General features: G+C 44.5%; 1 protein-coding gene and 1 non-coding gene across 2 annotated transcripts in view; one reads left to right on the forward strand and one right to left on the reverse strand.

The window, feature by feature from the left end:
- LOC126203613 (UDP-glycosyltransferase UGT5-like) overlaps positions 1–16,827 on the reverse strand; it is a 142,919-nt gene that overhangs the window by 65,919 nt on the left and 60,173 nt on the right. The window contains exon 2 of the mRNA XM_049937980.1: positions 1,249–1,510. Within this exon, the coding sequence (XP_049793937.1) occupies positions 1,249–1,510 (262 nt within the window). The remainder of the gene's footprint in view (positions 1–1,248; positions 1,511–16,827) is intronic.
- Positions 11,436–11,510, forward strand: Trnap-cgg (transfer RNA proline (anticodon CGG)). Its single transcript has one exon. It is a non-coding gene; the product is annotated as a tRNA-Pro (tRNA).

Here is a 16,827-nt window from a genome sequence, read left to right on the forward strand (position 1 = left end):
GAAAGAAAGAATGAATTGATTGTTGGTGTTAATACTGATCAGCCTCCTTTACCTCCTCTACATTACTGCAGATGACGTGTCACTGAGCACATTTGTACTGTGCATGCAGTACACGTGAGGCGCCTAGTTGTTTCCATTGCACTGTGTGGAATACGAAGGTTCTGTTATAGTTCACTAAGCTGCTGTCTTCAAGTTGATGCCCCCAGCGCAGAAAACAGCACTCAGGTCGTAGGTTCTGTATCTTGAGGCTGAAACTGACTTTTAGCGAGGTTCTGTTCTGAAATAATGTATCACTTCTTTTGGATGCCACTCGCGTATTTTAGTATAGTCACACGAGAAGACTACATGATCTTAATACAACACCTTCTGATATAGCAAAGTACATGATCAGACACAATGTTTACGAAAATGTATCTTTACACTATTTGTGGCACGTGTCTGTGCCTCGTGACTACCGGAGTGAATCTTTTAATACTGAGTACTGGCAAACGCATACTGCCACAGACAACATGACTGTACATCTCGATTGCCTAATCCAGAGTGACGAACAGGAACTTGAATAAAATTTGGAAACACATCCTACGACAGACAACATGTCTGTTCTTCTCGACTGCCTAATCCAGAGTGACGAACAGCCCGAAACATGTCGCGCGTCATACCAGAAAAGGCGTGACCCGAACGCTTCCGAAGCGCTTCGTCTGCAATTTCGTCGGTCTTTTGTTTTTTATTTAAATTGTTTTAATAATTCTAAAATGATTGATTGATAGTCAGCTGTTGAGAGACATTTATATTAAAAAGTGAAATAATTCCAATGAGTAGTTTAATTAATAATAATAACTATACTTAAACGTTTTGGCCCCCTTGCTCCGAACACAGCAGCCAATCACAGAGCAGTAGCATTAAACAGGCGATCTTTTTCACGGGTATGGTACCAAATGTAACATCTGTCACAGGTACCTCACACCACATTTCATCTATATACTTCCTGCATCTCCACTGCTCTGGGAACAGCTTCTTGGAGCCTAATATGATGGCTGACTAAGCCAGGAATATTACAGTAGGCCACTGCGGTGATCTGCTTCCCAGTGTATAACTTGGTGCGACACTGCAGAGAGCAGCTCCTTGAGTTGGGTCCCCATGGTGATCTTCTCCCAGTCGTGTAATTTGTTGCTACTCACCAGAGGGCAGCTCCTCGTGGTAGGCCTGCACGGTGACCTGCTCCCAGTTGCATAACTTGGTGTTACTCACCAGAGGGCAACTCCTCGTGGTAGGCCCCTACAACGATCTGCTCCCAGTTGGGCGGCGGCGGCTGGTCCAGCGCGAAATGCGAGATGACGGTGAGGTTGTGGCCGCGGCGCGAGAGCTCGAGCAGCAGCTCGCGGAACACGATCCAGTGGCTCTTGCCGGGCACGGGGAACACGGCAAGGATGTTGGCCGCCTCGCACGCCGGCGCACACAGGCCGAGCACCGCCCCCAGCGCCAGCAGCGCCGCCGCCGCCGCCACGTCGCCCTGCAGCGGGAATCGCACCCAGGACGTTAGGCACGGACACCGGATTTCGACCTTGCCACACTTGTCGGTATGTTAACGACATACGAAGCTAATGGTCCAGTAATGTTAAGAAAAGGCATCTGCTCCTAAGAATTTTGTACCAGCAGAGTGAGAATAAGTGTAGTGGAGAGATGGACAAAGTGGGCAGCTTAAGTTATTCATATCCCTTAAGCCGAGCAGCAGTAGAGCCAACATGTGCCAGAACTATCGCACAATCACCTAAACACAGTGGTTCGAACCTAAGGTAATACCCCTTGAGGGGTATAGTGAAATTTTTTGAGGGGTAAAAACTAACAAGGGGAGGCCGCCAATTGTGAAATTCAGATTCGATTCATACTGCGCATAATAAAAGCTCATGGCCAGAGGTGTAATGTGCCAAAGCACCAAGATGCACTTCTCAGCCGTTGTCGAGAAAATCGACAGTTAAAAGAAACCGTTAAAGTGAAACACTCTCTACGATTAATGTTTTTCTACAGCGTCCTGGCGCAGCGGTAAGCGCTCGGGTTCGTAATCCGAAGGTCGCCGTATCGAATCTCGCGCCATCCAATTTTTTTTTATTATTACTTTTTTGTAATTCAAACATTAATGAATTGCTTATGCACGTTGGTGAAGTCGGATCGCTCTCCAATTGTACCGCCTCCATTTTTCCGTTTGTTTAACAGGGTGTACCAAAGCTCTCACGTCCGCACTGATTTTCGACGATGTTATAAGTTGCGCTAGGGACCGCATCTACCTTCTTTCGAAGTTAGCAGGCAACTACGCTGTTACGCGGCGGCTCGTTTCGGCCCATTCAACATCTGTCCTTCAAGTGTAACGAGCGAGTAACGGAGTTTATGTTTCATACCTGCCACAGCAAATTTGTGTTCGTGGGGTCTCTATTCTAATTCGAACGTTCGACTTACGCTATACGTATTCGTTTCGGAATATCGTTTCTACGTCTTCCGTTAACTATTCGTAGTTAACATTATGAAGACAATTAATAACATTTGTGAAATACAACTTTGTTTGCGGAAAACATAATGATGTTCGAAGTCGCCAGTTTTTCCACGACAAACGACTTTCAACAACTTATTATATGCATAATTGTTGCAACTGATTACCGGGAATTATATATATATATATATATATATATATATATATATATATATATATATATATATATAATCAGTGCGGACGTGAGAGCTTTGGTACACCCTGCTAAACAAACGGAAAAATGGAAGCGGTACAATTGGAGAGCGATCCGCCTTCACCAAGATGCATAAGCAATTCATATATATATATATATATATATATATATATATATATATATATATATATATATACAAAACACTAATAATTAAAAAAGTTGCATGGCGCGAGATTCGATCCGGCGACCTTCGGATTACGAACCCGAGCGCTTACCGCTGCGCTATTTTTTTTTTTTAATCTCATTTTGTTCACTTTTGTTCGTTGAATCTGTTCGGGGCGGACGTCGTAAGACATCCGCTTAAGTTCGTTGTTGATCGATTAGCTCAGTTTTTTTTATTACACAGGGCTGTTAACCCTCTGACCGAACACGCTGAGCTACCGTGCCGGCTGTCCGCCTTCACCAAGATGCATAAGCAATTCATAAAACACTAATGATTAAAAAAGTTGCATGGCGCGAGATTCGATCCGGCGACCTTCGGACTTCGAACCCGAGCGCTTACCGCTGCGCTACGACGCTGTAGGAAATTATTAATCGTAGAAAGTATTTCACCGAAACGGTTACTTTTAACTGTCGATTTTCTCGACAACGGCTGAGAAGTGCATCTTGGTGCTTTGCCACATTATACCTCTGGCCATGAACTTTTATGCGCAGTATGAATCGAATCTAAATTTCACAATTGGCGGCCTCCCCTTGTAAGTGATTTGATTCTGTTTCGGTCACGTAATTAATTTTTTCAAAAGATCATTACTATCTATCTATCTCTTGAGCCTTGTCCCACAGTTACTCAGGGTCAGCCATTGTTAATCGGAGTTGGCATGTTAATGGTTAAGGGGTGGTCGGATGCCCTTCCTGCCGCCACCCCGTACCCGCCGGGACGGAGTTAGTGTACCCTAACTGTCTGCATCGAGTGTAATCCATGGAATAGTGCGAATGTGTTCAGATGTCTGCGAGCCATGTAACTAAGGCGGAATATGGGGACCAGCCCGACATTCACCTAGCATGATGTGGAAAACCGTCTAAAAACCACATCCAGGCTGGCCGGCACATGAGCCCTCGTCATTAATCCGCCGGGCGGATTCGATCCAGGGCCGGCGCTCCTACCCGAGTCCAGGAAGCAGCGCGTTACCGGGTCAAAAGATCATTACTATTATCAGAAATTTGTAAAACTAATATTGATTACATACATTACCAATAATTACTTTTCTCAATTCGTACGGTGCGTGGAGGAGGATAAATGTACCACCACTAGCCATTTTCAAACCTGTTCCACTCGCGAACAGAGCGAGGGAAAAATGACTGTATTTATGCCTCCGTATGAGTCCTAATTTCTCGTATCTTATCTTCGTGGCACTTACGCGCATTGCATATTGCAGACAGTAGAATCGCTCCTCCAACTACAGCGACTGGGGAAGGAGGTGTCTTTCTGCTGGGTACCAGGGCACATGGAAATTATGGCGAATGAAAGGTCTGATCGAGCAGCCAAGGAGGTCTTTCAGTGTGCTATCCCCCTGAATGCCCTCATGTCCTATAAAGTCCTGTGTCGCTGGAAACATGAGTGGCTAGAAGTGACCGACAACAAGCTCCGTGTCGTCAAGCCCAGTGCCGTTCCTCTAAATTTTCTTAATAGTGTTCATCGTAAAGGATCTCAGTGAAACTGAAGAAGAACCACAGGGTCTGCTGAATCGAATGAACAGTCTAATGAGTACAGAATATGAACTGAGAGTAAATCGAAGAAACACGAAGGTAATGAGAAGTAGCAGACGCTAGAACGACGGGAAACTTAACACCAGGATTGGTGATCACGAAGTACAAGACATTAACGAATTCTGCTAGCTAGGCAGCAAAGTAACTCAAGAAAGAAGGACACAGAAAGCAGGTCTAAAGATGGTCTAAACCTCCATTAAAAAAAAATTAGCTTCTTACGGTTGTGACTGTTATTGTTGTGGTCTTCAGTCCTGAGACTGGTTTGTTGCAACTCTCCACGCTACTCTATCCTGTGCAAGCTTCTTCATCTCCCAGTACCTACTGCAACCTACATCCTTCTGAATCTGCTTAGGGTATTCATCTCTTGGTCTCCCTCTACGATTTTTACCCTCCACGCTGCCCTCCAATACTAAATTTGTGATCCCTTGATGCCTCAGAACATGTCCTACCCACCGATCCCTTCTTCTAGTCGTGCCACAAACTCCTCTTCTCCCCAATCCTATTCAGTACCTCCACATTCGTTATGTGATCTACCTATCTAATCTTCAGCATTTTTCTGTAGCACCACATTTCGAAGGCTTCTATTCTCTTCTTGTCCAAACTATTTATCGTCCATGTTTCACTTCCAAACATGGCTACACTCCATACATATACTTTCAAAAACGACTTCCTGACATTTAAATCTATACTCGATGTTAACAAATTTCTCTTCTTCAGAAACGCTTTCCTTGCCATTGCCAGTCTACATTTTATATCCTCTCTACTTCGACCATCATCAGTTATTTTGCTCCCCAAATAGCAAAACTCCTTTACTGCTTTAAGTGTCTGATTCCCTAATCTAATTCCCTCCGCATCACCCGACTTAATTCGACTACATTCCATTATCCTCGTTTTGCTTTTGTTGATGTTCATCTTATATCCTCCTTTCAAGACAATGTCCATTCCGTTCAACTGCTCTCCCAAGTCCTTTGCTGTCTCTGACAGAATTACAATGTCATCGGCGAACCTCAAAGTTTTTATTTCTTCTCCATGGATTTTAATACCTACTCCGAATTTTTATTTTGTTTCCTTTACTGCTTGCTCAGTATACAGATTGAATAACATCGGGGACAGGCTACAACCCTGTCTCACTCCGTTCCCAACCCCTGCTTCCCTTTCATGCCCCTCGACTCTTATAACTGCCATCTGGTTTCTGTACAAATTGTAAATAACCTCTCGCTCCCTGTATTTTACTCCTGCCACCTTCAGAATTTGGAAGAGAGTATTCCAGTCAACATTGTCAAAAGCTTTCTCTAAGTCTACAAATGCTAGAAACGTAGGTTTGCCTTTTCTTAATCTATCTTCTAAGATAAGTCGTAGGGTCAGTATTGCCTCACGTGTCCCCATATTTCTACGGAATCCAAACTGATCTTCCCCAAGGTCGGCTTCTACCAGTTTTTCCATTCGTCTGTAAAGAATTCGCGTTAGTATTTTGCAGCCGTGACTTATTAAACTGATAGTTCGGTAATTTTCACATCTGTCAACGCCTGCTTTCTTTGGGATTGGAATTATTATATTCTTCTTGAAGTCTGAAGGTATTTCGCCTGTCTCATACATTTTGCTCACCAGATGGTAGAGTTTTGTCAGGACTGGCTCTCCCAAGGCCGTCAGTAGTTCTAATGGAATGTTGTCTACTCCCGAGGCCTTGTTTTGATTCAGGTCTTCCAGTGCTCTGTCAGACTCTTCACGCAGTATCATATTTCCCATTTCATCTCCATCTACATCCTCTTCCATTTCCATAATATTGTCCTCAAGTTCATCGCCCTTGTATAGACCCTCTATATACTCTTTCCACCTTTCTGCTTTCCCTTCTTTGCTTAGAACTGGGTTTCCATCTGAGCTTTTGATATTCATACAAGTCGTTCTCTTTTCTCCAAAGGTCTCTTTAATTTTCCTGTAGGCAGTATCTATCTTACCTGTAGTGAGATAAGCCTCTATATCCTTACATTTGTCCTCTAGCCATGCCTGCTTAGCCATTTTGCACTTCCTGTCGATCTCATTTTTTAACACGTTTGTATTCCTTTTTGCCTGCTACATTTGCTGCATTTTTATATTTTCTCCTTTCGTCAATTAAATTCAATATTTCTTCTGTCACCCAAGGATTTCTATTAGCCCTCATCTTTTTACCTACTTGATCCTCTGCTGCCTTCACTACTTCATCCCTCAAAGCTACCCATTCTTCTTCTACTGTATTTCTTTCCCCCATTCTTGTCAACTGTTTCCTTTTGTTCTCCCTGAAGGTCTGTACCAACTTTGGTTTAGTCAGTTTGTCCAGGTCCCATCTCCTTAAATTCCCACCTTTTTGCAGTTTCTTCAGTTTTAATCTACAGTTCATAACCAATAGATTGTGGTCAGAGTCCACATCTGCCCCTGGAAATGTCTTACAATTTAAAACCTGGTTCCTAAATCTCTGTCTTACCATTGTATAATCTATCTGATACCTTTTAGTATCTCCAGGGTTCTTCCATGTATACAACCTTCTTTGATGATTCTTGAACCAAGTGTTTGCTATGATTAAGCTTGATATTCATACCAGTGGTTCTCTTCTCTCCAAAGGTCTCTTTAATTTTTCTGTAGGCAGTATCTATCTTACCCCTTGTGAGACAAGCCTCTACATCCTTACATTTGTCCTCTAGCCATCCCTGCTTAGCCATTTTTGAGACGTTTGTATTCCCTTTTGCCTGCTTCATTTACTGCATTTTTATATTTTCTCCTTTCATCAATTAAATTCAATATTTCTTCTGTTACCTAAGGATTTCTATTAGCCCTCGTCTTTTTACCTACTTGATCCTCTGCTGCCTTCACTACTTCATCCCACAGAGCTACCCATTCTTCTTCTACTGTATTTCTTTCCCCCATTCCTGTCAATTGTTCCCTTATGCTCTCCCTGAAACTCTCTACAACCTCTGGTTCTTTCAGTTCATCCAGGTCCCATCTCCTTAAATTCCCACCTTTTTGCAGTTTCTTCAGTTTCAATCTGCAGTTCATAACCAATAGATTGTGGTCAGAATCCACATCTGCCCCTGGAAATGTCTTACAATTTAAAACCTGGTTCCTAAATCTCTGTCTTACCATTATATAATCTATCTGATACCTATTAGTATCTCCAGGATTCTTCCAGGTATACAACCTTCTTTTATGATTCTTGAACCAAGTGTTAGCTATGATTAAGTTATGCTCTGTGCAAAATTCTACAAGGCGGCTTCCTCTTTCATTTCTTCCCCCCAATCCATATTCACCTACTATGTTTCCTTCTCTCCCTTTTCCTACTGACGAATTCCAGTCACCCATGACTATTAAATTTTCGTCTCCCTTCACTACCTGAATAATTTCTTTTATCTCGTCATACATTTCATCAATTTCTTCATCATCTGCAGAGCTAGTTGGCATATAAACTTGTACTACTGTAGTAGGCATGGGCTTTGTGTCTATCTTGGCCACAATAATGCGTTCACTATGCTGTTTGTAGTAGCTAACCCGCACTCCTATTTTTTTATTCATTATTAAACCTACTCCTGCATTACCCCTATTTGATTTTGTATTTATAACCCTGTAATCACCTGACCAAAAGTCTTGTTCCTCCTGCCACCGAACTTCACTAATTCCCACTATATCTAACTTTAACCTATCCATTTCCATTTTTAAATTTTCTAACCTACCTGCCCGATTAAGGGATCTGACATTCCACGCTCCGATCCGTAGAATGCCAGTTTTCTTTCTCCTGATAACGACGTCCTCATGAGTAGTCCCCGCCCGGAGATCCGAATGGGGGACTATTTTACCTCCGGAATATTTTACCCAAGAGGACGCCATCATCATTTAATCATACAGTAAAGCTGCATGTCCACGGGAAAAATTACGGCTGTAGTTTCCCCTTGCTTTCAGCCGTTCGCAGTACCAGCACAGCAAGGCCGTTTTGGTTAATGTTACAAGGCCAGATCAGTCAATCATCCAGACTGTTGCCCCTGCAACTACTGAAAAGGCTGCTGCCCCTCTTCAGGAACCACATGTTTGTCTGACCTCTCAACAGATACCCCTCCGTTGTGGTTGCACCTACGGTACGGCCATCTGTATCGCTGAGTCACGCAAGCCTCCCCACCAACGGCAAGGTCCATGGTATTTATGCCTTATTACTCAGACACCCCTACAATCGAGTCATGTTACGAAATCCGTGATACCTGGCAGCGCTTTTGACTGATTTCAGCTACTAGGCGCAAACAACTGTAGGCGAAAACAATAGCCGTTTATAGAGCTACGAAGCGGCGTTGGCGCAGAGACTTCCACCAAATCACACTGTACACACGCGAAGCTGCAGCGCTCAACGTACAGTAATAGTATGTTTCTTAATTTGGTTACTGTACTTACAAAGGTTTACATTATACGAATTTCTTTGTATGACTGTTTCATACTTTCAAATGTATTTCACGTATACCAAAACTGGTTACTGATAACTAGATACCAGTGTCTATAACTTTAATTTGTACACCACAGCACTGAAGATGATTACTATGTGATTGAAAATCGATTTTGCTACCATAAAACCATCAATATTACGGCCAACGCTGACCTTCCTTTTAATTTAACATATATGGTCGTTGTGCACACAGCACTCCATGGAGTCGCCAATCAACAACGAAATATTTTTTCCCATATTATATTAAAAACAGTTCGTAGAAAATGGGCAAAATTAATACCAGGGCAATTCCGGATTTGTCAGCTAGTATATACGTACAATAAATAAGGCACTACACTGCAAGGATCTAGACTACTGCCAGCAAACTCCTGTTTAAATAATAAAAAAAAGTTGAATGTGCCAGAAGCAATCTTTTCAACTTACTTTTGATTTTTTGATTAAAAAAACTCAGATTATCGATCATGTTTTTCACTTTAGCTGTAATTCTACTGAAAATGACATCTGAGGAACAGTGTAGCTCTTTCTTTACGTCAGTTAGAGGGGTATTAGCTGAGTGCAAATCGTTTTCCCGTCTAGTATTCAGTAAGTGAATATGTTGGTTTTCTTTCTATGAGTCGGTGTCACGAACCACAAATTCCACTAGGGAATACAAGTAGAGGAGTAGCACAGCCCTAATTCCGAGCGCTCGAACAACAGTTCGCATGAAGTTCGCAGACTGGCGTCGGATGTCGCTCTGACTGCCCTTTCCGAACCAGCAGGAAATTACGCCATTGGTGGAAATGGCTCTGAGCACTACGGGACTTAACTGGTTCAAATGGCTCTGAGCACTATGGGACTTAACATCTACAGTCATCAGTCCCCTAGAACTTAGAACTACTTAAACCTAACTAACCTAAGGACATCACATAACACCCAGTCATCACGAGGCAGAGAAAATCCCTGACCCCGCCGGGAATCGAACCCGGGAACCCGGGCGTGGGAAGCGGGGACTTAACTGCTGAGGTCATCAGTCCCCTAGAAATTAGAACTACTTAAACTTAACTAACCTAAGGACGTCACACACATCCATGCCCGAGGCAGGATTCGAACCTGCGTCCGTAGCGGTCGCGCGGTTCCAGACTGAAGCGACTAGAACCGCTCGGTCACAACGGCCGGCGAAATTACGCCATTCACACCACTCCCTGGCACCTCAGTTTGCTTACAAGACACATGAACGATTGTCAATTACGTGTATGCAAGCTTAAAGGGAAACATGTCGCTGATATGAACTGCCTCAGAATAAATTCCAAGATAAGATAGCTTTAAATCCATTACTGCCACCGCTTATCTTCGACCTTGTACAAAGCGATACCCAAAATCTTTAAGAGCTTTCTCATTAAGAAAACTCTTACACTGAAATACGCACTCATTTTTAAGTGTGTGGAAAGGGGGAGGAGCCAGGTTGGAGCGGTGGTGATACCGCCAGCAATGAAGTGTGGACCAGCAGATAGTATTGCTCGCTGGTAGTATTGCTAATGTGTGCTACGGCACTGTATACATAACCCTGCAAATGACAAAACGTCGCAGTCGCCTGGTGCACCTTTGAATTGCAATACAAGAGTGATTTTTCGTGAGATGCATTCACCTCAGGTATTATGGCACCAGTTGTCTACGTGTATGTCAATTCCCATAAAATAAAGGTCGATGGTTTACGGATGCAGAGCTGTCATTCTGTAGCGTGTCAGATGTGTTCCGTGTGGTTCGGCTACGTGGGGTTTCCTATCGTGGGGTTTCCTACAAGGGTGCAGCAGGTAGCGAAGCTGTCCAGAGCAACCGGTTCCCTAACGAGATGTTTGCGAACTGAACCTCCCCCACTGCTTGTCTACCCCAGTCGCTCACCCTCAGTGCAGGTGTTGTCACCGTTTCTCAGACAGTGTCGTCGATAGCTTTCATTCCGTGCGTTTTCCTATACGACTTCTGTTCTATGCAGTGTACACTCTATCTGCCCCACTCTCTCACAACACTTCCTCCTCCTCTCCTTCTCCATCCATCTTCCCATCTCTGTCCACCTCCTCCTCCACCGCTTTTTCTAATAGTACATCAAATTTACAATAACACCCCTAATTTATGTATTTGTTACAGTGTTCCATTTGTTCAAAAATGGTTCAAATGGCTCTGAGCACTATGGGACTTAACTTTTAAACTCATCAGTCCCCTAGAACTTAGAACTACTTAAACCTATGAAACTTCCTGGCAGATTAAAACTGTGTGCCCGACCGAGACTCGAACTCGGGACCTTTGCCAAAGGTCCCGAGTTCGAGTCTCGGTCGAGCACACAGTTTTAATCTGCCAGGAAGTTTCATATCAGCGCACACTCCGCTACAGAGTGAAAATCTCATTCTGGAAACATCCCCCAGGCTGTGGCTAACACATGTCTCCGCAATATCCTTTCTTTCAGGAGTGCTAGTTCTGCAAGGTTCGCAGGAGAGCTTCTGTAAAGTTTGGAAGGTAGGAGACGAGGTACTGGCAGAAGTGAAGCTGTGAGTACCGGGCGTGAGTCGTGCTTCGGTAGCTCAGTTGGTAGAGCACTTGCCCGCGGAAGGCAAAGGTCCCGAGTTCGAGTCTCGGTCGGGCATACAGTTTTAATCTGCCAGGAAGTTTCATATCAGCGCACACTCCGCTGCAGAGTGAAAATCTCATTCTACTTAAACTTAACTAACCGAAGGACATCACACACATCCATGCCCGAGGCAGGATTCGAACCTGCGACGGTAGCGGTCGCGCGGTTACAGACTGTAGCGCCTAGAACCGCTCGGCCACTCCGGCCGGCGTTTCATTTCTCATTCACCACCTTGCCCCTTTCTCTGTTTACCTGCTTCTCTCACTTCCATGGATGCACCTCCTCCCCCCTCCCCACCCCCATCACGTTCTCCTATCTCCGTATATCTCCTCCTCCACCTCCGTCATGCCATCTCCTCTTTCCCCGTCTATAAAAAAATACGTATATCTGCGAACTTTCGTGCTGATCGACGAAACGACGTTGAATTTATTTAAAGGTAGGCCAGCCCTCCGCCATCCAGCATACGTTGGCTTGTATAAATACCTTCACCACGTAAACATACATACATGAGCCAACTCCCAAGCTGATCAGTCAAACGGTGTGTAATTCTGTTGTAAGGTACCCTCCGCCATAGACCGTATGAAATTTCACGTAGACGGAGAGGTTCCCCTTGGTTTGAAGATCAAATGTACAAAATTTGATCAAGATCGGAGGAACACTGTGGCTTACGTTGAAATCCGTAAATAAAGTACCCTCTACCATGCACTGAACGAAGTTTTATGTAGACAGTGACCTTCCTCTTGGTTTGGGAAATAGGGATTCATTTTTATACACCCCGCTCGCTCAATGCCGACTTTGTTGCGAAACATAAATAATAGATTCGGACAAGGGGCAACATAGCTATTAAATAATAGCAACGAGATTACGAGAGCAGTCACTTTCAGTGTTACGTAAAATAACGTTATACCTTGTAAATTATTACGACACAAAATGAAGATGATAAGCAATGTGGGACTTCCTTCCGTTTGCTTTTGAAACTCTCGGAAACTCCTACGTGGTGAGGAGGGTGGGAGGGGGCAGCAAGGGGAGCCTCAATTTGTTTTGCCGGCCCGGGCCTCTGACAGTTTTAGTGCGCCACTGCTCGTAGGAAACCCCACGACACCTGTGGTTCCGACCAGGCGAATTCGGTGGTCAAGGTATCAACCTGAGGTCACTACCATGCGACTCAAACCACAGCAGCGTGATTCGGGGGAGACTAGCACGAATAGGCGCAAGTGGTCCGAAATAATGTTCGCGTAGCCTAATCGACGGTTGTCATTGTGCATTAGATTACTATCACAGGCCCCCTGGAAGCAGAGCTGACTGCCCACCATAGCATAATACTGCCCCCATTAGCCTGCGTCCGTGATGTAGTGCATGTTTAGATCAGCTGTTTGCCTGGATACAGACTTAACTGGAAACGACCATCGCCCTGACGTAACAACAAACGCGATTCGTCCGAACGGTGAAACATTTTCCGTTGATACAGGGGCAAATTTTGATGATTCCGTGCCCACTTTAGCCATAACTCACAGTGCCGTTGCGTCAAAAAGGTGAACGCGTTGGAATGGTTTGCTGCGGAGCCATATCTTCAACAATGTGCGTTCAGCGTTTGAAACGTAGGAAGGTGGTAATATCCACCCGCTACAGTTATACTTCTTAAACAAATACAGGGTGGCAATTACAGAACTACACTCCTGGAAATTGAAATAAGAACACCGTAAATTCATTGTCCCAGCAAGGGGAAACTTTATTGACACATTCCTGGGGTCAGATACATCACATGATCACACTGACAGAACCACAGGCACATAGACACAGGCAACAGAGCATGCACAATGTCGGCACTAGTGCAGTGTATATCCACCTTTCGCAGCAATGCAGGCTGCTATTCTCCCATGGAGACGATCGTAGAGATGCTGGATGTAGTCCTGTGGAACGGCTTGCCATGCCATTTCCACCTGGCGCCTCAGTTGGACCAGCGTTCGTGCTGGACGTGCAGACCGCGTGAGACGACGCTTCATCCAGTCCCAAACATGCTCAATGGGGGACAGATCCGGAGATCTTGCTGGCCAGGGTAGTTGACTTACACCTTCTAGAGCACGTTGGGTGGCACGGGATACATGCGGACGTGCATTGTCCTGTTGGAACAGCAAGTTCCCTTGCCGGTCTAGGAATGGTAGAACGATGGGTTCGATGACGGTTTGGATGTACCGTGCACTATTCAGTGTCCCCTCGACGATCACCAGTGGTGTACGGCCAGTGTAGGAGATCGCTCCCCACACCATGATGCCGGATGTTGGCCCTGTGTGCCTCGGTCGTATGCAGTCCTGATTGTGGCGCTCACCTGCACGGCGCCAAACACGCATACGACCATCATTGGCACCAAGGCAGAAGCGACTCTCATCGCTGAAGACGACACGTCTCCATTCGTCCCTCCATTCACGCCTGTCGCGACACCACTGGAGGCGGGCTGCACGATGTTGGGGCGTGAGCGGAAGACGGCCTAACGGTGTGCGGGACCGTAGCCCAGCTTCATGGAGACGGTTGCGAATGGTCCTCGCCGATACCCCAGGAGCAACAGTGTCCCTAATTTGCTGGGAAGTGGCGGCGCGGTCCCCTACGGCACTGCGTAGGATCCTACGGTCTTGGCGTGCATCCGTGCGTCGCTGCGGTCCGGTCCCAGGTCGACGGGCACGTGCACCTTCCGCCGACCACTGGCGACAACATCGATGTACTGTGGAGACCTCACGCCCCACGTGTTGAGCAATTCGGCGGTACGTCCATCCGGCCTCCCGCATGCCCACTATACGCCCTTGCTCAAAGTCCGTCAACTGCACATACGGTTCACGTCCACGCTGTCGCGGCATGCTACCAGTGTTAAAGACTGCGATGGAGCTCCGTATGCCACGGCAAACTGGCTGACACTGACGGCGGCGGTGCACAAATGCTGCGCAGCTAGCGCCATTCGACGCCCAACACCGCGGTTCCTGGTGTGTCCGCTGTGCCGTGCGTGTGATCATTGCTTGTACAGCCGTCTCGCAGTGTCCGGAGCAAGTATGGTGGGTCTGACACACCGGTGTCAATGTGTTCTTTTTTCCATTTCCAGGAGTGTATATGAAATAAAATCGTCATAATTTCTGAACGGTTTACGTTTGGACGTTCAAACTTCACGGTTGGCTGCAGGGCATGGTGGAAATTAGTATGCGCTGTATGATTTGGCATAGCGAGAAGCCTACTTTCATTTGGATGGATTCATCAATAAACAAAATTGGCGCATGTGGTGGACTGAGAATGTGCATTTCGCGATCGAGAAGTCTCTTCACCCTCAACGGGTGACTGTGTGGTGTGCAGTTTCCAGTCACGGAATAATCGGTGCTATATTCCTTGATGGCGCCATGACTACCGAACGGTACGTGAAGATTTTGGATGATGATTTCATCCCCATTATCCAAAGTGACCATGATTTCGACAAGATGTGGTTCATGCAAAACGGAGTTCGACCCCATCGAAGCAGGGGAGCGTTAGATTTCCTGGAGGAGCACTTTGGAGACCGCATTCTGGCTCTGGGGTACTCAGAGGTCACTGGCAGGGCATCGATTGGTCGCCGTATTCTCCGGATCTGAAAACATGCGACTCCTTTTTGTGGGGCTATATTAAAGACAAGGTGAGCAGCAATAATCCCAGTACCATTGCTGAGCTGAAAACAGCCATTAAGGAGGTCATAGACAACATTGATGTTCCGACACTTCAGCGGATCAAGCAGAATTTCGCTATTCGTCTGCACCAAATCATCGCCAATGATGGCAGACATATCGAACAAGTGATAACCTAAATCCGAAAACCTATAGTGACGTTTACAGGTTGAATAAAGTATGTGCACGCAGTAGTTTGTAAGTAATTTACGTTATTTTTCATATAGTTCAATAATTGTCACCCTGTAAATATTTATTTTTGTTTTTCTGCATACGCATAACGCGTTATGTACTATACATAAACAAAATTGCCATATAATTATTCATGCAATATTTCCCTACATTTCTTTATTTAATGGTTAGTTTTTCCCATTGCTGATGACAATAGTATAAATAGTTCACGTGCAAACATTTTAAAGAAGCATTCATAGTTAACAATACTTGTAAACCATATGGACATCAACGTTCAACCCTCTATCAAACCATTGGTTGTAAGACCGAGATATCTTGTGACAGCCCTTATTTTCTCCTTTCAAGCAAACGTTTTACTTTGTCCACAACGTTGATATTTCAATGTCATTCTTATTCTAGCACTACGTATTCTGGAATCTTCGAAACCAGTGTTACACTTTCATAGCTTCGATTTTTCTGTTTCCAAAAATATCTGCTCGTACTTTCGCTAAGATAACATTTCACTATGTTAATTATCAAAATCACAAAATTAAATTTCCAGATAATTCTCGGCGAGCCTTAGGAATCTCCGAGCATGGTAAAACTTCCTTCTCATAAAACAGGGCTTACTGTTTTGCTATTTTCTAATTATACAGCTTATGGTTAAATAAATTGATTTCACTGCCTGTTGTATCTTTATTCTTTCACTTTTTTTATCTTTTATGTTAATGTCAAAATGTTATAGTCTGTATTTTACGATAATGGTGGAAGCGGAATTTTATTTTTGTATTTTTGTATTTTAATCTGTATTTTGTCTGTACATATAAAATCTGTATTTTATCTTCTTCTTCTTGATCTTCAGCCTGCATGTCTTAGGCACTTGTCTGTTATACCATCTTGGTTCACGTATTTTTCCACCATTTCCTCGGTCTTCCTAAAGATTTGGGTTCATCATCCATCATTACTTTTGGTATTTTGTCCTCTTCCGTACTTATGACATGCCCCTTCCAGTTGTTCTTGTATTCCTTAATCTGCTCATTTGAGTTTTTCACTCCCACTTCTTCTCTGATGTCAACATTTCTTTTCCTGTCAAATGCTTTGTGCCCTCCTACTCTTCCTAGGAATCGCATCTCCGATGTCCTTAATCTGTTTCAGTTACAATTGCCGCAGTCCACGATTCTCGTCCATCACTGTTGGTGACGACATTGTTTTATGGAACTTACGTAGAGTTTCCTTTCTTGCTGCAATTCTTACGGTTGTATGGGTTGCTCCATTAATGTAATTTAATCTTTCTCCTTTCTTTTGTATGTCCATTACTGTTATTAATGAGATAATACAGTGTTTCCTAAGAAGTTGAACGAGTATACTTTATACAGTGCGTTCGGAAAGTCGCTACGCACTGGTCTACAGACCATGTAGATTTCATAAGAAGTTCGAAACAAAGATGGCGGAACACAAATTGGCAGAACTGTTTTTTAACAGATAACA

This window comes from Schistocerca nitens, chromosome 9 (assembly GCF_023898315.1).
Source record: "Schistocerca nitens isolate TAMUIC-IGC-003100 chromosome 9, iqSchNite1.1, whole genome shotgun sequence".
NCBI lineage: Eukaryota > Metazoa > Arthropoda > Insecta > Orthoptera > Acrididae > Schistocerca > Schistocerca nitens.